Source organism: Serpula lacrymans, assembly GCF_000218685.1.
Source record: "Serpula lacrymans var. lacrymans S7.9 unplaced genomic scaffold SERLAscaffold_3, whole genome shotgun sequence".
Lineage (NCBI taxonomy): Eukaryota > Fungi > Basidiomycota > Agaricomycetes > Boletales > Serpulaceae > Serpula > Serpula lacrymans.
This window is the reverse complement of record NW_006763292.1, coordinates 890,003-914,323: the sequence shown is the minus strand read 5'-3', so window position 1 is coordinate 914,323 and position 24,321 is coordinate 890,003. Positions and strand designations below refer to the sequence as shown.

The following is a 24,321-nucleotide window of genomic DNA, read 5'->3' as shown; positions in this document are numbered from 1 at the left end:
GACAGGATTTTACGTATTCCTGTACGTCTTTGACCATGCCAGGCCACATATAGTTTCTGGAGATCAACTCCATTGTTTGTTGCCACCCTGGGTGCCCAGCCACTGGTGTGTCATGATGTCTATCTATTGCCTTGATCCTTGCGGACTCAGGCACATAGATTTTGTTTTTAAAATGGAAGAGCCCGTCTTCCCATAAATAGTTTTCATCGCCATCAAGGCGCGCCTTCTCTTCTGAGGAGATGTCTTTCTTGAAGACTTCCAGAAGATTGGAATCCTGCCCAATTTTAACATTGGCAACCCTTGATTGGTCTATCAGAGTAACACCTTTGTTGTCATCTTTGATGCCGTTGGCATGATCCTCTCTTCTGGACAAAATGTCCGCTTTCCCCATAGAGCTTCCAGGCTTATGAATTAATTTATAATTAAACCTTGACAAGTACACTGCGTAGCGAGCCTGTCTTCTGTTCAAGTCTCGGGCTGTCATAAAATATTCCAGATTTTTATGATCGGTCCAAATTTCAAATTGGTGCCTAGCACCTTCTAAGTAGTGCCGCCAGTGCTCTAAGGCTCTCATGATCGCTAGCATCTCTTTGTCGTAAATTTGATAGTTGTGCTCTGTAGGCGACAAACTATTTGATAAATAGGCACAAGGTCTCCAAAGATCGTCAGGGCATTTAATTGACAAAACAGCCCCAGTAGCAAAATCAGAAGAGTTGGTTTCTAGCCGGAACTCTTTGTCTAATTCTGGAAATGCTAATATGGGCGCTGTTGTAAATGCTTGTTTAAGCTTATCAAAAGCTTCTTGTTCTTGGGCACCCAGTGCCAAATGATATCCTTTTTTGTGAGATTGTTCAACGGTCTCATTATTTTTGCAAAGTTTTCAACAAACCTTTGGTAGAAATTTCCTAAGCCAAGGAAGGCCCTAGCTCCTTTGATGCAAGTAGGTTCTGGCCAGTCCAATATAGCTTGAACTTTCTCAGGATCCATCCCGATTCTGTGCTGGCCTATGATCATACCAAGGAAGTCTACTTCCTTCACTTTGAAATTACATTTTTCAGGTTTGACAAATAGGTCCCGTTCCTGTAAGTGTTGAAGGACTTCTTGCACAATCCTGTCATGGTCAGCCTCTTCGTCCAACTTCGTAAATATCAACAAATTGTCAATGTAAATGACAACACAATCTTCCATATCTGCGAAGATATCATTCATTATGCTCTGGAAGGTTGCCGGTGAGTTGGTCAACCCAAAGAACATAACAAGGGGTTCAAAGGAGCCTTAGCGGCACATGAACGCGGCCTTTAAAGCATCTTCTTCTTTGATCCATACATTATTGTACCCCCATCTGAGATCCATCTTTGTTAAGATTTTGGCGCCAGCCAATTTGTCTACTAGCTGACTGATCAAAGGCAGCAGATACACATTTTTAACTGTGTGCTCATTCATGTAATGATAATCCATAATCATGCGCTTCTTACCATCCTTTTTAGGGATGAAGAACACCGGGGTCGTCATAGGGCTTTTGGAAGGTCTGATGTAACCCTTCCTAAGCTGTTCATCTATGAAACTTGAGAACTCATTTTTTTCTGGAGCAGAGAGGGGAATCATGTGCCCTTTTCTCGGTTTGAAGGTGTCCTTCAAATCTATCGCATGGTCCCAAGGTTTAGTCTCTGGGAAGCGCTCTGACTTATGTTTAGAAAAGACTTTCCAGAAGTCATGGTACTTGGGAGGTACCAGCCTCTTAATCTCTTCCTCGCGTTTTACCTCGTCATTGTCATTGTCAATCTTTTCTAGAGATCTGAGTTCATAAACGTGAGCAGCATTAATTTTTTCAAGGCACTCATTGTGACGGACGCGATTCAGTTTACCCAAGTTCACACACTCCTGAGGGCAATGTGACAATGTGATAACCCCTGTCTGCCAGTCAATCTCAGGATTGTGTTTCAGATAAATTTAGAAATCTATTTACAAGTTGGGGAGCCATCCCTTTCTTTCCATTATTGCTTGTGCAACACCCTGGAGCAGGGGCCACTTTGTTGTGGTTTACTTCATTGTTTCGTGGAGCAAAGGCACCCAAGTGACCTAAGCTCCAAACTCTTTTCCCTGGGTCTTCATTTCAGCAACCTGCTGATCGTAAAAAAAGGCCCGGATCTCGTCGTATGAACGACTGGCCAGAGTCTGGAGCCAATCATCTGGTTTCTCTGCTTCTAATTGGCGAGCCCCGGCGCCCTTGATTATTTTTTTGTTGGGCGGCCTGCGCCCCATTTTTGCAATCTCAGGACATGTGTCCCTCTTGGCCACAGTTGTAACAGTTGCCCTTGAATCTGCGCATCTGTCCGCCTTGGACCGCGCCGATATCCATAGGAGCACCCTGTCCTGGCTGCAGCCCGAATGGCTTGAACCTGTGAGAGTGATTATGGTGGTTTGATGACCCAGGGCACCTCTGGGAAACATTGTTTTTGGTGGTGGACCCGCCACCAAATTGCATATTGTAGAGCTCTATGGCCCTACCAATTTTTTGAACCTCCTCAGCAGCTGCTGCAAGGTTCTTGCTCCGCATATCTTGTATGTAGAGCTGTCAGGCAATGGCCGGTGACACATTGTGCTCCAGCAACTCCACTGCATGTTCATTCCCTAGACCCCCTTGGATGGAGAGGGCCAGGAACCGGGTAACAAAGTCATCCGTCCTCATGTTTCCTTGTTTGAAGGTACGGATTTGCTGACACACCCAGTCACGCTCAGCTTGTGGTTTGAAGTATTTTTCAATCTCGACTTTGAGATCATCCCAGGTAGGCCACACTCCCGCTGTGTAGCACTCCTGCATTCTTACTTGGGTGTATTGACCCGCCACTGGTCCTTTCAGCCTTGACAGCACAGCGGTCGCTACATCAAAATCATCAGCGAACACGTCCCAGTTCACTTTGATCCAAATCTGGAGCTTGATCCACCATTCGGCAAATCGCGCTCTATCTCCTTTGAAAGCACCGGGGTCAGCGATGATCTCGACTTTCTTGTTGAACTTTTGCTCAACCGTAGATTCGGCTGCTGGGGCGGCTTGAATCTCGGCAAGCTGATTTGTTAATGCCTGAATCTGTGCACACATGTTGTGCAGCAGACTGTTCATATCCGGTTGCAATGACATGTCGACTTGTTCTCTTTGGTAATGTAAAAAAAAGGTAACTGGGGGTCCCCGCTTGCTATCTGCGGATCAACCTCTTCCCAGCTGAGTATCGGATCTCAATCTCCGACTACTCACACTATAGTATTTGAAAAAGTATATAAAAAGTATTCATAACAAACCCTGGTCCGAACAGTTGTCAGGGGGTGGTCCGCTTGTTAAACTGTCAACCTTTCTCCAAACTGGCGGAGGCAAGTGCCCAGCCTGGTCAGAGGTATTTGAAGAAGAAGTTTTGTATTTCTAAGTTTAATCAGTGCACACTATTGTTGATCTATAGTACTCCCCTTTACGCTGGGGTCCGTGTATCAAAGGTATTGTTTCTTCTCCCAAAGCACTACAAGGCCGTCGCGAAGAGTGCACCTATCTGCTATACGGGATATTCCCAAACAATAATCAAATCTCCTTCACCCTGGAGTCCGGGTGCCCAGTGGGACTTTTTGCACAACGTGCGAGAGAGTAGAAGAGCGAGTCCTAATGTAACAACCAAGAGTCAGTTACTCTGGCGCACACAAGAACACACTATAAAGGTAGTGAATGGGGAGTGGTTACCCCTTAGGCTGCAGAGAGCTTGTTGGTTAACAACAGGAGGACTCGCTGAGGAGTCTCCTTGATCTATTGGAATATTTATACTAATACAGAGTGTTTGTATCTATATACTGTACAGTTGATGAAAGCAGTGGCTGATGATGTCAGAGGGTGCAGCCCATGTGACCAGCTCCACTGTGTGAGAGATGGAGTTTGAACAAAAATAGAAAGTGCCACATGGCACAGTGTGTGAAAACTACAAAAGAAAGTTGAAGAGGAGAATGAAAATTAAAGGTCCAAAAATTGTGTATCATAACATTATCACAATCCCTTCCATCATAATGGACATTAACAAAAGAATAGTTCTATGGTACCTCCCGGGCATCCTCACTAATGAGAGGGAGAGACAGGTGAAAATATATTTAGCAAAGCATGTGTGATAGTCTCTCAAGAAAAAGATGGAAAGCAAACACCCCAAGAAGCCCTCAAAGAGCTAGCATAAATCTTCAGAATATTACAAGAATCCTGGGGGCTGTCAGCTATTCCCTTGCAGGTTGATAGACTTATCCCCAGTGTGTTTCCAACTTGATCATGAAGTTTGTGTTGTTGAGTTATAATCTATACATTATGAGAGCAAGTGTTGATGCCTTTTCTCTAACTCCGGTTTTTCTGCGGTTGTGCCCTTTTTGTTGATTTGCTTTGCATACATTTGCAGCTGTATCCTATTAGATAGAGTTAATCAGTATTCAAAAATTATGTATTGCCAGGATCCTGGGGGCCTGGGGACTTACTGAGTCTCTTCCAACTTCAGACCCGCCAATAACCAAGCAGCCGTTCCTTGGACCACTCCATTTCTTGTTTTTGTTGCAATAAATGCAGCTGGATTTCTGCTTTTCTGGGTAATTTTTCTATAGACTTCATATGCAGCCGGTTTTGCTGTGCCTTTTTTTCCTGGGCAATCCAGGCCTCTGTGTCCTCAGAGTCTGTAGTGGAATTGATTTTTTGAATGCAAGCTTGCTTGATAGAAAGCCTTGCTGAACCTTTTTGAACTTCTTGTAAAGCACCGGGACTAGGCATGCACTTAGTCATGAATATGGGTGAGTTATTGAAGCCCAGGACCTACTCATCTGTATAAGCTTCTTCCAATTGGAATCACTCATGTGACCATCCAATATTTCTTGCCTATGTGACTTGCTCATAGCCTGGGTGCTTTAAGAGACTTCATTGATGGGAGCCTAAAGTGTTTTTAATATCTCACCATCAACCTGCCTGGCCCTGGGGATGAAGTTAGGGGCATAGATTGGGAAGCAGATGTCTTGATGTCCATGCACATAAAATAATTCAATACCCTCGTACACAGATACACCACTGGGGACCTAAAGATAGGGACTTTCAAGGACCCTCTTTGAGAAGTGTTTCTGCATTGGCACATTATATTGTAGAGGACTATGACTGAGTTGATCCCAGCCAATGAAGACAAGGCCTGACATTGGGAATAGTCCATGTTCATTTGGCTATGAAGAGTGAGCAATTGCCACAATCTCAGATTTGTGTACCACTTTATGCACTCTGCATGAAAGTTTCCATCCATGACAAGTAATACTGCCTGAGGGGGTCCTTCCTGGAATCACACCTAGCACAATATCAATGATGATGTCTGTGTGCATACCATGATTATTTCATTGTTGTAAGGTTGTCAATGCAATGTAATAGCATATAAACTGTGTAAAGAATGTTATAATTTTTTTGTTGGCAACCTTATACACTCTACAACATATCAAAAGTTTCAATTTTTGTTACACTTTTGGCAAACAAACTTCATAGCAAAACTGTAAGCAAAATCACAAATGTGTGATTCTGTTCTTGAGCCATTGGTTATACCTCCAAGGAAGGCAAGTCCAATGAGTAAACATACCCGCTATTATGTGTCTGACATTGGTTTAGTCAAAAAATAATTACACGAGATAATGGCTGGATCACTATTCAGAGTATCTGCAAGTCCTTATGCAGGAAGAGGGGCAGTCCCCGGGACAGACTTGTGGCCTTTGTTTAGTGAGAGAAGGAACTTGGTGATGCACATAATGTTTGGGGAAACCAGAGTATTGCATGTCATGCTGCAGGGATGCTCACCAGAGGTTACCATTTTATAGAGTTGAGCAATGGATGGGCATACATTTTGAACCTTCTTGGCTTTATAGAGCCAGCTTGGTAATTCATCTGGGCCACACTGGCAAACCATGCCTGGGACATGATGAAAACCACAGTCTAGCAGAGGACAATTCACCAGAGGGTGATTCCCGGGTGGATGGTACCCGGGACAATTTTCCAGGTGCATCAGACAATGAGGAAGGAGAATTATGAGAAGATGAAGAAGTGATTACAAGGACTGGCTCCACCAACAGATGCTGCTTATAACGACCAAGAGTTTCTTACTCTGGTGCACAACTTGGACAAGCAAAAAGAAGAGAGAGAGAGGGATCACCCCTCAGGTTTCAAAGGGTTTGTTGTGCTAGACAACAGGAGGACTCACTGAGTCCTTCCCCAAGATCTATTGGGGTTTATATATTAATACAGGTTTGTTTGTACATATGTACTATACAGTTGCTAGAGGCAGTGGCTGCTGATGTCATGGGGCCTAGCCCGTGTGGCCAGCTCTACTGTGTGAGATACTTGTAGTTAAAATAAGAATAAAGGCAGCACCGTGCGAGAAAGGTGGAGTTTGAACTAAAAGGGAAGTGCCACATGGCACAGTATGAAATCTACAGTACAAGGTTAAAGTGGAGAATGAAAGTTAAAGGAAAGGTCCAAAAATGAAAAGTGAGGTAAATGGTCACATGACTGGTCATGTGACTTGGAAAAAAGTAAAAGTAAAGTACAAAAAGTAAAGTGTGAGTAGGTACTGGTACGTCAATTGTAACACTGCTCGCTCAGACGTTCAGCTCTTATCCAACGGGTTGTACCTAGCAAGTCAGAAGAAGCCTCGAACAGCATTCACCTTTTCTTGATGACTTTTTAATCAATAACAAGGAATGTAAAACTTCTGCAATGACTTTCTATTCCAAGATACGGCGGGTGACAAACAGTGTATTCCTGCACAAGGTCGCAGTACGTCCCTCAGTTCTAGACTTCATGGGAACCTCAATGATATTTTCCCCCTCTAGAATAGATATCAGGAGTTTATGAGGGTGTCCCGGCAGTGGAGACATTTGAAATATATGCATTGGCATGCATTTGCAAACCAACCTGGGGTCTCAGCCCGGTATTGATGTCTCACTTGATTGGAAGCAGCACTTTTTTAATTCCCTGTGATCCTTTTTATACTAAGGACATATTTGGAAGCCACATATGCCCAGGTTGTAATTACCACAAGCTACAACAGTGTTTTGATCATCCTATGCATGCATGCATGCATAAGCATTGATATTGTATCATGTGTAACACTGGGAGGCCTGGCTTTGATTCCCCGGGATCCTTTTTATGCTAAGGACACATGTGGAAGCCACATATGCCCAGGGCATAATCACCACAAGCTACAACAGTGCTTTGATCATCCTATGCATGCATGCATACATTACAGTTGATACTGCGTTATATGTGATGTCAGAATGTGTTGTTGTGATACCCTGGGGTCCTATCTGCACTCGTAATGTGGTTGAAATATAGGCCACAAGGATGATTTGATCCAGCTGGGTTGTCCTGAACAGGAGATCATCATTGACCCTGGGCCATCCAGTCAGGTTGTCCTAGGCGGGGCCCGGAGATTTTGGATACACCCAGCCGGGTTGTCTCAGGCAGGTGTGCCAGACCCAGCCAGGCCGTTCTAGACAGGTGTGCTCTGATCCAGCCGAGTTGTCCTAGATTGGGCCCAGGAATTTTATATCCAGCCAGCCGGGTCATCCTAGATGAGGAATTATTCAGCCATCCATCCGGGGTGTCCTAGACAGGCATAGACAAACCCAGCCTGACTATCCTAGACGGGTGTGCTTCAACCCAGCTGGTTTGTCTTACACGGGCCCTATATTATTACATTGAAGATGGCCTGGCTGGCCCACTCCGCCGGACTCTGCTGGCCCTGTCTATATAGTAATAAAAACTGTAATAATATTTTATCTTAGGTGGAAAATTATAACTATAGTATGTGTGTATGACACCTAGGCCTCACTAGGCTAATTGACTCAATGGATCTGACATTTTCTTATATAGAAGCAATATATCAGGGAAAGTATTAGCTGGGAGGTACCTGACATGTTCCAGGCCTTAGCCAAAGACCCAGTATAGAGTTCAGGCAATGATATCATTGCTCAGATCTGACAGAAGAGCCAAATATTTGCTTGGAATGGATGAATGTGGTATTCAATTTCCTGATAATTTGCACTCAAACGGAAAAGAGAAAGATAGCGCTCATCTTCAAACATGCACCTCACTTTTTAACTTATACCACATTTAATCATGCCTGAAGTATAGTTTGATGATGCCTAAATTGAAATACTCAATACACATTTGAAAGAGTTCAGGGGTGCAAATTCTCTACAATGGGGATATGTACTTGATGATACCTGGAATGAAGTCAGGGAAAATTTGGGGGGACATGTACTAACCAACATCAAGGATTTAACAGATATGAAAGAGGTATGATTCTTAATTGTCAAAGTATATCATCATGTTTACAATTAATATTGCAGTGTGTCAGGCATTGGTTGTACAACCACAGTGGTAATAAAGAGCCTAGGAACAAGGTTGCTGGGCATGTAAAGTATTTAGGTCAGAACCAAGTGCTCAATGGAGTGAAAAAAAAGGAGGTGGAGAAGAGGATGTGGGACCTTTACGGAGTGAAGCCAGGGCAGTCAGGCTATATTGGTAAACTGCAGAGTGTCCTGAAGGTGATGTTGACTGAGCTCAGCAAGGAGGAGCTAGCTGAATTAAAAGAGAAGCATAATGAGTGGTATATTGATGGGCCATCAGAGGGAGCAAGACAAAAGTGACTATGATGTCCTTTACTCAACCAGGACAAACATTGATTCATACCCGGGGCTGCTAAAATGAAGGGTAGGAAAGTAGTGAAGGACTTTCTGATGCAAGTGAGCTAGGATCTGGGAACATTGAGTTTTGCGCCCACCGCCCATAGAGACACAAATAGAACCAGTTGCATGTAGAGGCAATGGAGTGAGCAGTTTGACCTGCATCAAGGAGGATAAGAATCTGGTTCTTTTGAGTGTTACAACCAAGAGTTTGTATACTCTGGCGCACAACTCAGATGAAACTGTAAAGGTAGTGAGGGGAGTGGTTACTCTTAGGATAGGACCAAGTTAGTTGTGGGTAAACAACAGGAGGACTCGCTGAGGAGTCTCCTGGATGTATTGAGGTATATATACTACTACAGGTTGTTTGTACATGTTGTACTATACAGTTGATAAAGCAGTGGCTGATGATGTCAGAGGGCGCAGCCCATGTGACCAGCTCTACTGCGTGAGAGACTTGTGGCTAAAATTGTGTATCGTAATATTGCGCAGGAGAGAAGGATTTCATAATGATGGTGATTGAGAATAAACAAACATGTGAACTTTTTAAACTCAGATGCAATGTTTATATGTATATCCTTGTTTGTAGGATCAAACAAAGCCAAATATTCTATGATATCATTGTGATCTCTGCTTCCAACTCAAAAGTGAAAAAACTGTTGCAATGATATTGCTGTTTTGAAATAGACATATCTTCACAGCCATTGGGCCAAATCACATGAACCAGGAACCATCATGTATGACAAAGGAGGAGATCCAGGGTCTGTTGACCATTGCTACAACCGGAAAAACAATATAAATGCCAAAATTACCTTAAGGTTGAAATCTAGTCTGTACCCGGTAGCCAATAAAGGAAAGGGTAAAGAGAAGGTAGCAATAAAGAGAGTCCTTCCCAGAGCAACAATGGTTGCACCAAGAAGCAAATCCACCAACAAGGAACAAGAGGAGATTAAGGGGCTTCATAAAATTCTAAGTGATGATGAACGTGGTGCTGACATTTGAAACCAGCCCGGGCCCTCCAAACCAATGCCAATCTCGTCCTGGCTCCTTCTATCTCAGGGCAGTAATCTGTAGGTGTACAAAAAGTGGACAAGGACAGTCCCCAGCATGCTTCTATTACACACAAGTCTCAGAAGAAGTTACTTGCAGGATTATGTACTGGGGAGGAATACTTGAAGTTGGTGGACGTAGTGTACCAACTGCCAAAAGACAAGCCCAGACCTAGCTCCCAGAAAATGGCCAGCCAGAGGATTAATGGGGCTATGCCCACAGCATGATTCCATTGGAGATTCACCAAAGCAATGGAACCCAAAACGTGTTGAGGTGGCTCCACATGCAGCCTTGTCTACATTGCCTAGGGTCTTGGGACGGCCACACAGGTATCAAGGGCCATACTGCTATGGCCCTGATATGTTAGAAATGTTACTCCAGGACCTTCATACAATCAATTTTGCTGATGAGGACAACAACCTGATGTGGTCATATATTGAGTTTGCCATGGTGGGTGAAACTATCCTTCCATTCTGCAGGGACATGACTACTGCAATACAAAACAGCTTGGAATCTCCCTTCCCTGACAAGGCAAGGCCACTACCCAGGATGGTGACAAGGGTGATGCAGAGTCCCACCAAATGTGGGCATGAGGAGGTAGATGGGGAACCTGGGAACATTGCACACAGGACAAGGTCAGGTAATAGTCTAGTAAAGCAGCTTCAACAAGCCAAGGAAACCAAGGTAGATCAGATGCTAAAGGTAAAGAAACCCAGAAGGCATTGAATGGTAGGTATACCTCTTGTACAGTAATGTAATAATATATATAATAGCCCTGGCTTTAAAATGTGTACCTGGGGATGTGAGTGTTATAGTCATCCTGGGTTACATGATCTTAGAGCCCAGGCTATAGACTGTTCTCGGGCATCACTTACAAATATCTTATCAATGTATTGAAGTGAGACAGGTCCTGGGCCATGTTGATGGGTCCCGGGGTAGAGTTCTCAGACTTGTTCTTATCATACATTATCACACTGATATTGTAATATAGATAGCTCAGATTCATAATAATAAAGTAAGTAAATGTACAGTGAGTGGTGAGTGAGGAGAGACTAAGTATATGCAAATGAAATCTAGTTGAAAGAAAAAAAAAAATTCCTTCAACAATGATCTCTTCTAATTGTAGTCCCTCTCCTTTGCTTTCAATCTTGCTACCTCATCCTCCAGCTTGCTAATACTCTCATAGGGATCCCTAATGATCCCCTGCCTTTGCTTTATCCTTGCTACCCTTTCTTCCAAGGAAGGAGGGGGACTCCACTGCTGTGTTGGGGACATAAAGCTGAAGTTTATGAGGTCCTGGCCATCACATCGAGGAGTGACAGTGATAGGGACCTCACCTCCCAGGGGTATATGGGGCCTTGGCGGCTGTTGGACCTCAAAAGGCCAGTAAGGAGGAGGCACGGGGGAAGGACAAGGGGTGCTGGGAACGTCCAAAGGTGTTTTTTCCTGCATAGATGGACTGGGAGAGCCAGGAGGAGAAATGGGGGTGGGACAGAAAGACTGGAATGGGAAAGGAAGTCAAAGAGAGGGTTGGGGCAGGGAAGTGTGATGTCCAGGAGAAAGTCAACTGTCTCCCGGGTGCAAATGGGAAGGGGACTGGGGGATGGCAATGGTAGCCTTGCCACGGCATCCAAAACCTCCCTGGCAGGAGAGGGGATAGCCTCCCTCATCCTGGCAATCCACTCACTCAGGGCCTGAATGGATTGCATTGGCATCCATCTCCCTGGATTCTCTATGGGACATCTGGAGAGGCCTCCTTGACTCCTGGGACATGAATTGCATCTGTGGAGGGGGAAGAGGGCGAGTAGCTGGTGGGGGAGTGCGGTGAGCAGGAGCCGGGATCACTGCTTGTGCAGCTGGGGGGACCCTGATTGTGAATTGGGTCCAAGTCATTCTATGGGGCTGGTAAACCAGCTTATGTGCTCCCCGGGGCGGCCTAGTCTTAACGGGATGGTCAGGAGCAGTAACCAGAGCCCCTGGTGCTTTTGGATTCCGGGACTTACTCCCCAAGCTTGCGTCGTTGTCCCACACACACTTGTACATCTCCTGGCTGCACCCGTCATAGGAGGTCCTCCATTTCTTCATCTGCTTGCTCCTGCTGATGGTGCAGATGGACTTGTCCAGCCTGCACTGCTTGTACCCCTCCTCCATACTCTTCCTCTGCAGATCCTCTACACCCCTGGTAATCTCTATCACCACCCTTGCCTTTCCCTTTCCCTTGCCTGTTGGAGGTGCTATGGGGTCCGGGCACTGACCATTAGATGTCCTGGAGTGTGGGTGGGTGTACTGGGGGTGAGATGGCCTTGAGGGCCCAGGAACAGGGGGTGGAGATGGGGAACACCAGGATGGAGCTGTCCTCTTTGCCTTCTTTGACAACACCACTGTCATGCGTGGTGGTGGGTGCTGGAGGGCTTTTGGACTGTACTGTTACAATGGGCAGGGTGGTGAAAGGATGAGACGGAACCACTGTGAAAAGAAACAATCAGTAAGTGATTGAAAAAGAATAAAAAAATAAATAATTTACTATGTAACCACCACCTATTATCCAGAGCCTGTTACAATTGACATACCAGCACCTACTTATGCTTCACTTTTTGTACTTTTACTTTTCATTTTCCAAGTCACATGACCGATCATGCGACCATTTACTTTACTTTACATTTTCGGATTTTTCATAGTCACATGACCAATCATGTGACACATCACCTGACCAGTGTCTAGGCTCATCATGTGGCTAGTCACATGCTAGACATCGGACTTGAAAACTTTATTTACAACTGTACAGTACCTCACATATTTGAGTATATATACTGGAGCAATATATGGGGAGAGACTCAGCGAGTCCTCTTTCAGTGTATACCAACAGTAGTATGACAAGTTCCCTCCTTTGATAGGTTGTACACTTCCTTTTCCTCCACTGAGTTGTTGTTGTGGTTGTACTCCAGTGCCCCAAGACTGTGTCTTCTTGGTGTTATCACAGAGCCTCCTTCCTCTTCGGAGTCTGTCTCCTCCTGGGATTAAACCAGATAAATCCCTCCACCATCTCATCTTCCCAGCTGATCATTGACAGATCAACTGTCCCTCCCTCATTTTCTCCTCTCAGAAAGAGCCGGGGGATGTGGAAGTTGTGCCCGGCATTATTTCACTCCCTTATTGTGTATGTCCCACTCACTACTTCTTCCCTCAGCATGTCCACATACTGGTCCCTATATTAGACAAAAACCAGGGGCCAATACATAACGGCCTTCCTGACATACTCATTGGCTTTGTAGATCTTTTATTTGGTAGAAAAAGACATCAGGAGTGGTGTTTTTGGTTGGGGATGTGATAAAAGTGTGGTGTAGGGTAGTATTGTCTGAGTGACTGAGATGCTAAAGGGTTCAGACACACTATACATGGATCTGGTGCCACAAATTGTGCCCATGGGAATTTTGAGAAAAATGCACATGATTGCACGTGATGAAAGTTGGACTTGTATTTTTCACATTCAAACGCCAAAAATGTTGCAGCCAGGGATAGGGACCAAGACTTTAGCCACTAGGTGAGCACACTCCACCTACAATGAACCATATTTTTTATATTTATATTATTGTACACTGAATGCCAACTCCCCAGCACAAATCCAGTGCCTGGGAACCATCCCCAGGTATGTCCTATCATCTCAAATATTACTCCACCACCATCTTAAAATACTTTTTCTTCAGATTTACCCATGTTACCCACCATTTTACCCACTATATATGACCCAACAACCATAAATCATAAGTTCATACATTTACTTGTACTTAAAAGGTCTGATATACATTTCATCAGCAATTTCAAGCGAGTCAACTGGCTTATCAGACAATTTGCCATCCCTGGGGGGGTCCAACTCATCTAAATGCTCCCCAGATTCCTTCAAATGCTCCCTGGGGCTTTCCTCTGTGCCCTTCCCGGGGCCTTGCTCTGCTCCCTTCCCAGGGCCCTCCTCAGATCTCTGTTACAATAACACATTTTTGGACCTTTAACTTCCATTCTCCTCTTTAACCTTTTACTGTAGTTTTCACACTCTGTGCCACGCGGCACTTTCCCTTCTGTTCAAACTCCACCTTCTCGCGCCGCGTTGCCGTTCTTTCTATCTTAGATACAAGTCTCTCACGCAGTGGAGCTGGTCACATGGGCTGCGCCCTCTGACATCATCAGCCATTGCTTTATCAACTGTATAGTACAACATGTACAAACAACCTGTAGTAGTATATATACCGCAATAAAATCCAGGAGACATTTATTTTATGGAAGAGTCTCCTATGTTAACACCCGCAAAATGCTGTGATTCCACATCCTGATGGCCAGGTTAGAGTTGAGGAGTAAGTACAGTATGAACAAAGCACCTTAAAAGGGAATGGTTCAAGTGAGCCCAATGCAGACAAGCACAGTGACTTGGAAACCAGTAAATCAGGTAGTGACCCAGAAGCCAGTGACCCAGAAGCAGGGGGAGGAAGGGATCCAGATACAGACAAAAGGGAAGACAGTAATAGTGATTCAGATACAGATAAAGATAGCAATTCACAGAGAAGTGATGTCAAAAAAGCTAAACAGGAGAGTGATCCAGGTGCTATTTATCCAGTCGCTCTTAGCATGGTAAAATGCAAGACCCTCCCCCAGTGCAACAATCTGAAGCTTGACCTAGAGTGGTAAGGATATCATTTGTCTTATCCTTATTGCATCTTCACATCTCATTGTTATCACGTAGTTTTTACCTGCATAAAAAGGTGACATCATGGTGATTGGCCACAAGCTGGATAGCGTCATTTCTCCCATCACTGCATTCACAGACTAACTGGCAGTGCCCTTCTCTTCAAACTGTTGATGTGACCATACTAGTGATGCGCAAAGTTGGCTTAGTCCTACTGGTCATGGAAATCTGTCAGAACATGAAGATGCCAACAATGAAGGGGAATCTCTATCCCGGCTATTCAAGAGAACCAAACAAGTGCAATATAGGTTATATCTTCAAACACAGCTAGCTGTATGTATTTCCTTTTGGCACCCTCTTAACTGACGCATAATTAAAATACAGTGCAACGTTCAAAGGCATGCACGTAAGCTAATGAAAAGAAAGACTACAAAGTCTCCCTTCACAGGCATTGCCCAATTTCCGCATTAATCTCAAGGCCCATGCAAAATCAGCGTGGAATATCAGCCACACAACAGTTTTTGCAGAAGACTCTGTCAAGCATGATTATATTTGCAACAATGTTGAGGCAGTCAAGAAGTTCTTTGCAAGTCATATGAAGTCATGAGCCCTTGCCTACAAGAAGCGAAGACTCAGAGAGAGTACAGCAATAGCAGCTCAAAAAGCAAAAAATAGGCGAGAAAGACAATGCACGGTGAGTGTGAGGATTTCCTCTGATCTCTCTTGTATATTGCTTGTTGATAAATTTTTACTGTTATCTTAGCTTTTCCAAAGATGCCTGCATACTACAAAGAAACATCAAGACCTACATCCACATTTAAACATGCTCATGTGGTTTGGAGCAGACAGTATGAGTAACAATATTAGTGCTCACAAAAATGGAGTCCCACGATACAAAATACTCAACCATGGAGACATAAGCGTGTAACAACCTGGCTTAGGATGATCACAGCATATATTGGCATGCTTGCTATGAACCTGTAGGGCAGGGATCTAGGGGTAAGTTTAAATCTAGAGTTGTGGGTGATCTGGGCCACATTGTAGTACATCTTCCAATGAACACATATAATTTTAAATGGCTTGCAACTCTGAATAATTTCAACCAGAGAAACTTGGCAGCTGTTAAAAAGAAGTTGTTACAATCAAGGCTTCAACATGATCTTAATCCGACTCTTGTGAGTATTGCCACCATCAGTTCCTATCTCCTATTGTTCCCAGGGATTATAGATAGAAGATCCTTCCCTACAACTGAGGATTGCTGTCAGGGTCAAAGATGTAGTTGTTTAGATGACAGGGCTGAGCACTCCCTTCATGATGGTAGTAAGGAAATATAGAGTAGATTCAACTTGTCCTATCCTACTATTATACAGGGTTTTTTTATATAATGAGTAGGTAGTGAATTTTAGCTCCTCTCCAAGCTGGGTTTATATGTAAGAGCCAATAGCATAAAGACCTCCAGGGTCAAGGGCAAGAGGTTGTAATCTAAAAGGAGTATCCTAGGGGAAATAGTAATAATAGGCCAGGAGCATTTGACCATATTATAACTAAAAAGTGTTGTTTCTTGGATATTTTCATAGAGGCAACTGCAGGATAGTGGGAAAGGACACTTATATAATAGAGTACTTATATCCAGCCACATTGCGTGCTGCCACCTCAGTTCCAAAAACTTGGACTGAGGTGAGTAGCCAGTGCAACATTATCATACATTAGATTACTGACTGCCTAGTAGTGTCTGTTCTCTTTTATTAGAACAAAAGGTTATGAGCCCTGCTTGTCTCTGAATATAAACCTCAAAGCAAACCTTTATTTCCATTCCATCATATCAACTACTGCACCATCAATCTCACAAGCCGGAGCTACCGTAACAACAACATTATCAGTTAGTGCATCCAGCAAAACAACCCATGGATCAAGCTGCCTGTATGACATTCCGTCACTTGAAAATGACAGCTCAAACTTCCAGGTTTGGAAGTACTGCATCCACATGGTTTTAGACATTTGAGGTCTACTAGGTATAATTGAGGGGTCAGACATAGACCCAGGGGACTTAAAACCAGTAGAACAAGCTGAATGGAATTAGCAAAATAAGGAAACAAAGGCACAAATAACACTCACCTTCAAAGATGAACCTTTAAATGGAGTGCTCTATCTGTCCAATGCTAAGGAAGTTTGGACTCAACCCAGAAACTGCTATGAAGGGAAAGGCAAACAGATTATTACCTACCTAATAGGTGAACTGTTCCAAGGAAACCTGACCAAGGATACAGCCTTAGAACCCCAACTGAATAGTATGTGTCAGAAAGCACATGTATTAGCTTCCCTAGGCAAGCCCCTGGACGACTCAGTAGTAGCCGTAGCCATGGTCATCTTGCTACCACCCTCATACTCCACACTTTGCACTATTCTAATGTCCACTGAAGACAAATTATCCATAAACGCCGTCATAAGACAGGCACTTGCTATTCACCTCAGTCTGAGTTTTTGGAACTGAGGTGGCAGTGTGCAATGTGGCTGGATATAAGTACTCTATTATATAAGAATCCTTTCCCACTATCCTGCAGTTTCCTCTATGAAAATATCCAAGAAACAACACACCCACTCAACAAAAAAACAGTAAAAACAAGCCCATACAAGAAATAAACATATTGTGCTTAAGCTGTTGTAGTCCTTTAGTCAGAACGTCTGCAACTTGTTCTCCAGTGGGCACATATCTGAGCTGGATATCTCCACTTTCTAACTTCTCTCAAATGAAATGGTGTCAAATGTTGATGTGCTTTGTCCGCTGATGGAAGGTTGCATTTTTTGCCAATGCAATGGCAGACTGATTATCTACCATAACACTGTGGGCTTTGGCTTATTTAAGCCCAGCTTATATTCTGAAAACATTCTATTTTAGCCCATTCTAGCTACAGAGTCCAAAACTCCCATATCTATCAGGATATAAGCTAGGCTTAAATAAGCCAATGCCTGCAGTGTAAGGTTAGTTGCACCGCAAGGGCCAAAGCCTAGTTCTGTGAATAAAGTGCAAAGCCAAATGGCCTCTTTAGTAGCAGCAGCAGAAGCCACATATTCAGCTTCAATGCTCAACAGAGCTACTGAAGCCTGTTTCTTTGATGACCAAACAATTGTAGCATCAGATAGTATGTATACGTATCCTGAGACCGAGCACCTGTCATTTATGTCCAAACCCCAATTGGAATCAATGTATCCAATGATATCCTTGTCGGATTTGCTTGGCATAAGTACCAGATCAGTTGTTCCCTTCAAATACCTGTAAATGTGTTCCATTGTGTTCCAATGTTGAACCCCTGGAGTAGCAGTGTGCTTGCTTAAGACATCCACTTAAAATGCCAGATCAGGTCTCATGCCTAACATGGCATATATTAACAAACCTAGGGCTTTCTGATATTATTTTTTGTCAATTTCAGGTTCAAGCAGCTCGACCCATTTCACATTTGATTCCATTGGTGTTGCTACAGGTTTGCAGTTGGACATCCTAAACTAAGACAGTATAGAGCTGATATATCAATGTTGTGATAAATCAATGGTACATTTTATGCAGTCTTGAATAATCTCCATATTGAGTATCCACTTTGTGTTGCCTAGGTCAGTCATTTTGTAGGTGTGGTTTAGCTTGACTTTGAGTAATTCAATAGCCTTTAAGTTGTTCGAAAAAAGGAGCTTGTCATCAATGTATATGGCTACTATAATTTTTACCTTGTCATCCTTTTTGTGAAAGACTGCGTGATCTGATTCACAGCAAGTAAATCCTAAGTGTTCGAATTCTGACCGGAGTTTTGCATACCAGGCTAGACCGGCCTCTTTTAACCCATAGATAATATGCTTCAATTTCCATACTTTGTGTTTTGACGGATTAAAACCGTGTAAATACTCCATATAGATTTCTTCATCAAGATTCCCATTCGGGTAGGCTGCCTTAACATCCATTTGATGGATTTTGAAGTTTTCCCCACTGGCCAGAGCAAGTAGGGCCCGGATTGGGGCAAATTTTGTGACTGGGGCAAATGTTTCATTGTAATCAATTTTTTCAACTTGCGTAAAGCCCTTTGCTACAACTCTAGCCTTGTACTTTAGTATTTTGTCATTAGGTCCTCTTTTTATGCAGTATACCCATTTTGAACCAACAATTTTTGACCTTTCAGTTGGTCTACTTTGTTGTATAAGTCCATTTTGTCAAAGATTTTTATCTCTTTGAGCATGGTGGTATGCCAGTGAGGTGTGTCTGGTCCATTTGCTGCCCCATTGTACGTGGTAGGCTCAATGTTCATGTTTGATGCCTTGTACACATATTTGTTGCGATGTAAGTCCATTTTTTCACGGTTATTTGCGTCCTTGCTGACTCCATGTAGCATCTCTGCACCTTCCTTGTTTTTGTCATCCTCCCCCTCCTTTCTCTCCTCCCCTCTTTTTTCTAGTGTTCACAGTTCATATGTGTTCATGAAGAAATGGGGGTTGTCATCACAAATTGGGGCCTTACGAATACGCAACAATCGTTGAATAGCTGGAGGTGGGATAGGGTGGGTATATGGGGTAGGAGTAGGTGGACCTGATGACTCTGATAGGAGTTGTTTAGAGTGTTGTTTGGACTTTAATGGAGGTCCTTTGTCTGTAATAGGTTTGTGGTCTGCCCCAGTGGTCTTGAGCTGATTGTTTTGCTCCTCCATTTCACATCTAAGCCTCCATATAATATTCACTGTTTTTCCAAGTCAACTTGTTTGAGCTCTTCTGGCCTCTGACTCTCCTGTTCCCTCTGAAGCTCCAGCTCCTGTTTAATCTGGACATTCCTTTCTTCAAGCCTTCTTGCACAGCAGCTGCCAAAGACTCTTTCATCACTTCCACATTGTTGAACCTAGACTGCTTAACTTCCATATTTTCCCATCTTGGAGTTCAAGCTTTACTCAAGGATTTCCTATGCTTGTAAGCTTCTCGAGATAACTTCCCTAGTATGTTGCTAGGTGAGAGATTGCACACCTGTTTGTGACTGCAAGGGGTAAATGTGCTCTTTAATTTCCTTTCATCACTGATGTTGTCATCAAATTTACCCTTAATGTCTGATGCTACAGAGCGACTGATTAATTACACAATTAGAATAGAAGCATCACTTACTTTTCCACTTGGGTGCATACAAAGCTTGCAATATTTTGCTTGTACCACTGTTAGGTCCATTTGGCATATATTTGTCAATGGACATTGTACTCCCCATTGTTGGTTGTGTAATGGGTTTCTGGAAGGAATATATCGAAAGGATTACAGAAAGGTGAGGAGCCTGGTAAATGTAGCACTCGTAAGCTGGATCCAATTTATAATTCTCTCATTGTTTGATTGAACAGCGGAAAAATTTACTGGATGCAAGTCAGAGGCAATAGGAAATAGTTAATGGGAAAGGTATTATTATCATAAAGCATCTGAATGCAACATTATGCAAAATCCAATTGCAGGGTAACTTTTGTAGCATTTACACCATAGATTCAAGGGAAATAGCTAGTGACAATTACAATCACATTAAGTTGAAACACTTAAAGATGGTTGTGAATTTTGATAAACCAACATAAAGATTTATCCTAGCAGCCAAAAAAAAGGTTAAGCACAGATTAGGGGAAAAAAAGTACACTATGACAATGCAGCATAATGAGTATGAAGAATACTAGCTCTCAACAAATTAAATATTACAAGGTCTGAAACCATTTTTCAATCAAATTCACTTATGAGGTGTATTATATCCCAACCCAGAACTCCTTAACAAGATATCACCTTCTATGCAGTCTTGGACCCACATTTTGTCTTTTGTCTTTGATTTGAGTCATTTTATTGATTTATTATAACAGTTTGTTTCCTTATTCCAATGTTTGCTTGGCCTATTTGCTTGTTTTTGACCCATAATGATCACATCTCGAACACTGTGATTAATCTTATCTTCATTGATAAGTCTCTACTGGCCTTCTCTTACTCAGTGATCTTATAATAATAGCAAGATTACAAAACACCTTACATAAAGTAGTATTATTAGTAATCTACCTTGATTAGTGTGAATTTATTATGAATATTAGTGCTTTACAATAATTTATACTCTGCCATGGGAGTTGCCAAAAGGACCCCTGACACCATGTGACGTGTGACATTCTTGGGATTTCCCAGGTTTTTGCTGTGTTCTGGGACTTCCCAAATAACCTGCTTGGGAATTCCCCAGGGTCCTGTCAGAACTGTGACCTTACGGAGTGTTGGAGTTACGGAGTATGGAGATGGGGTAGGGGGTAACAGAGTACAAGTGAGGAATTGGCTTAGCTCGTGCACTAGGCCCTTCCATGGACCTTGGTCCCTAACTCAACGGGATGGACAGAGGAGAATAGAGGATGAAAAGGGAGCAGAGTAAAGATCCTTTGGAGAAGGATTAGAAAGACTTAAAAAGGGACTTATAAAAAGGAAAGGGAATCTAGATGATATTTGAACTGCAGAAACAGAGTACAGGAGCTACAACTTATATACTGTCAGAGGAGTAGGAGCTTGTAAGGAGTAACTTGTAATGTAGGTACAGAGTTCCATGCAGACAATTATCTAGCGAGAGAGAAATATATGTGCAAAGAGTGTATCATAAGGTCTAAACTACAGAGTCCATGAGGAGTACAAGAATGTGCATGGGAAAGCATATGACGGACTAGAACTTCAGTGCAGGAGTATTGGAACGGGAATCCGGAGTACCATGTGGGGGTGGGGCATGGGGCTATGCCAACTGGCAAGTCATGAGGAGCGTAATCCCGAGAATACCAAAGATTTGGGAGGTTCAGACTTGAGGAAATATCTCCTTTGGAGATGCTAGAGTCCTGTTCTCTGGTACGGATGTGACAGGTCCATCCATGGGATTTCTCAAGATATATGGGAAGTCCCAGGGGTATTTTGGGATTTCCCATAACATACCATGAAAGACCATGGTAGACCATGTCCTAGAGGGCTGTTAGCCCCAACTGTGATACAAATGTGATCAAACTAAGAGCCCTAGTTTTGGGGTAGCCTGAAGTGGCAGATTGGAAAGGTGATATTAGTAAATCACTAGTACACGGCACAAATGAGCGCTAGAAATAAAGTTAATAAGAGAGTGGAAGGGAAGCAGATCCTAGTGCGCTGCACAGAAAATGCTAGGCAGGAGAGTGAGTAAATATGGGGGAGGAAAACCAATTGATGTTTATACGACTGGAGACAAAAGACACTCAATTATGGCATCAGGGCATTACAAATGATTAGCGCTCTACATCTATCTAAACCCAAGAGAAAGGTTAGGAAATCAATTGTAAGCCTAAACAAATGGAGGTTAATGCCAATGAGAGCTTAATCCTGATATGAACAATCAGTACAATAGTACTATAGAATATGCAAAAGTATGCACACAAGAGAGAGAGAGAACAATCATGAGATCAGAGTTCATCTCCCACTGAGCATAATAACAAAAAACCCAGGTTGGGTCAACAGGTACAGGCGCTTGTCGCCTATCGCCTCCGGGGTAAAACAATACTTGGCTATTACCCAGATGAGTCAATGACCTAGCAAACATCACTCAACCTTGGGCAAAGCGGGCACGCAACAGAACATAATATCCTCACAGTAGATGTCTCAGGTCAAGGGGCATGGGCATGCCGGCGGTCTTGTGGTTTTCAAGGCCTAGTTCACTACCCAAAGTCTGAAATTCCTGCCCATTGACCCTCGTACCGGGTGATCTATACCATTTATCCAGTAATCTCTTTGCTTCTTTGATTGCTGGAGGGCAGTTGGTCTGTACAACCCATAGCTTGAGTTTACTAGCTCTGTTGAATGTGTGTAATAGGGTGGACTCGAGGACACCAAACTTGTGATTGGTGGGGAATTGCTGAAGTATACCTATAAGGTGTTCAAAGGGTAAACACCACCAGGAATGAACAGGACCAAAAAGTAATAAAAAGTCTAATATATGAAACACCATGTGCCCATTTGTATGTTCATTGACATGTGGATATAAGCTAGTCAATTGTGACACACACAATGCCATATGTCTGTGATATGCTTCCACCCGGGAACATGTTGTTGTCTGCATACAAGCCAACAATATAGCGCAAACAAGATCCATTATATGGTCCAAGACACAACAAAACTGCAGGGCAGCAGTATGTAATAGATGAGAAGTGTTATCTCCCCACAGACTAACTAGTAACCAGGGCAATCAGGAGGTAAATTGTGATTATAGTATGCCATTTATCTGCCTTCAAAGATCCAGCAGCAGCCTTGCCAAAATTACGAGGTACTGAGTTAACCCAAGCTGGGACTAATATATTTTTAATTACATCCCAAATATGTTGCATGACTTGGGTGTACATGTTTGTGGAGGCTGTGGTTCATTCAACTTTAGTGGCATTTTTTTACACTTGAGATACGAGTTAGTCGCCAATATGCAATTTATGTAAAAGGCTTACCCATGCTACAAGGCTCTGTGCCCAGTCAATCTTTCTTGGATTAATCCTCTCTGTGCATGGTACTTGATGGAGATCCTTCCCTACAAGAACTAAGGCATTCAGATTTTTGTCATTAGACAACTCTGCAAACCAAACTCCACTTCCAATTCAGTGGGTGTCTGTCTAATTATGGGCCTTGTGAGAAGGTTGTTTATGTTTTTCACTTGCTTGACATATTTGACACTCAGGGATCCAGGAGAGTTGACGCTGGGCTGTGCAAAATTGTGCTTGAATGCTGTGATAACTTTCGGCGTGGACTTTGCAGAGGCACTGGTGAGACAATGTGCATCTTGAACATGGAGCTGGGCTGAGCCTTCAAAGAAACAATGCATTGGATTGGCAACAAGTTGACAGGCAGGGTTCCAATATGGTAGTTTCTAAAACTCGGACCACCGTATCCCATATTGCTTTACTAGTTTTTTGCACCCCACTGCACTTGAGGAATCTCTCCATGCCTTCACAAAACTCTGTATCATGCTTTTGTCTCATGGACACTAACCAGAGTGGTCAAAATTGGTCCTCCCAAGTGTCAACTTGTGGAAATTGTGGCAAACTGTGCAGTAATGATGACTGGTAGGTCCTCCAAGCTGGGACACCTTTTGAGCAGCAGGAAGGTCATAAATAGCATTTGCAATAGCACTACAAGTTGTTTTACCATTTTGTTGCATCACTGTATGGGAGAAGTAAACTCCTCTACCCCAGCAGGTAATCATATTGTCTATCACAGCAAGCATGACCAACTTTTGTCACACCCAAAATCAATTAAAAAGTCTGAAAGTAGTTAAAATGTTTGATTGCATTTTGGACCTACAAGACTTTATCAGAGTAATGTATTTTAGTTAACATATCCACACAAAAACATAGTATTAATGGAAATATGTCACCAAAAAGACATTATTTTGTAGGTCCAAAATGCAATTAAATATTTTAACTACTTTCAGACTTTTCCATCAATTATGAGCGTGACAAAAGATGGTTATATTTGCTGTGTATGAGGGAGCGGATGAAGTGATTGAGCTGGTCCAGCGAGGGTTTGTTGGGTCCCAGAATGATTCCAGTGAGATACATATACTCAGGCTTGTAGCAGATGTTGGCCGGAAGATTGAGACATGCACAGGATATTATTCCTCACAATGTAGAAGCACCACAAATATTCAGCCCTTCATTGTTAAATAAGTCATTGTTGATTGAAAACAAGTACCTCCCCTCTTTTCCTCTATTGATGAAGAGTGTCCCAGGATTAAGGACATTGAAAGTTCTAATAAACTTGGCATTAAAGACATTGGTGATGTATTCTGGAGTGTCAGCAGTCAGAGATGCCTTAAGATTGTTGCAGGCTTTATCCATCTGCATTTCCAGATCCTTACAAAATAATAAGCAACT

General features: G+C 43.0%; 5 protein-coding genes across 5 annotated transcripts; 1 reads left to right on the top strand and 4 right to left on the bottom strand.

Annotated features, from left to right (window-relative positions):
- Positions 1–2,079: 2,079 nt before the first annotated feature.
- Positions 2,080–2,451, bottom strand: SERLADRAFT_434184 (uncharacterized protein; the record flags this gene model as incomplete). Its single annotated transcript, XM_007314422.1, has 1 exon — positions 2,080–2,451. One exon carries the CDS (start codon positions 2,449–2,451, stop codon positions 2,080–2,082), a length of 372 nt encoding a protein of 123 aa, XP_007314484.1.
- A 124-nt stretch (positions 2,452–2,575) lies between these two features.
- On the bottom strand, positions 2,576–3,139 carry SERLADRAFT_434183 (uncharacterized protein; the record flags this gene model as incomplete). Its single annotated transcript, XM_007314421.1, has 1 exon — positions 2,576–3,139. The coding sequence occupies one exon, from the start codon at positions 3,137–3,139 to the stop codon at positions 2,576–2,578; it is 564 nt and encodes a 187-aa protein (XP_007314483.1).
- A 4,595-nt stretch (positions 3,140–7,734) lies between these two features.
- On the top strand, positions 7,735–8,682 carry SERLADRAFT_405889 (uncharacterized protein; the record flags this gene model as incomplete). Its single annotated transcript, XM_007314420.1, has 3 exons — positions 7,735–7,783; positions 8,208–8,329; positions 8,383–8,682. The coding sequence occupies 3 exons, from the start codon at positions 7,735–7,737 to the stop codon at positions 8,680–8,682; spliced, it is 471 nt and encodes a 156-aa protein (XP_007314482.1).
- A 2,202-nt stretch (positions 8,683–10,884) lies between these two features.
- On the bottom strand, positions 10,885–12,156 carry SERLADRAFT_405888 (uncharacterized protein; the record flags this gene model as incomplete). Its single annotated transcript, XM_007314419.1, has 3 exons — positions 10,885–11,064; positions 11,106–11,268; positions 11,456–12,156. 3 exons carry the CDS (start codon positions 12,154–12,156, stop codon positions 10,885–10,887), a joined length of 1,044 nt encoding a protein of 347 aa, XP_007314481.1.
- A 9,896-nt stretch (positions 12,157–22,052) lies between these two features.
- On the bottom strand, positions 22,053–22,803 carry SERLADRAFT_405887 (uncharacterized protein; the record flags this gene model as incomplete). The annotated part of the gene is made up of 3 exons (XM_007314418.1): positions 22,053–22,319; positions 22,471–22,517; positions 22,635–22,803. The coding sequence occupies 3 exons, from the start codon at positions 22,801–22,803 to the stop codon at positions 22,053–22,055; spliced, it is 483 nt and encodes a 160-aa protein (XP_007314480.1).
- Between the last annotated feature and the right edge of the window lie 1,518 nt (positions 22,804–24,321).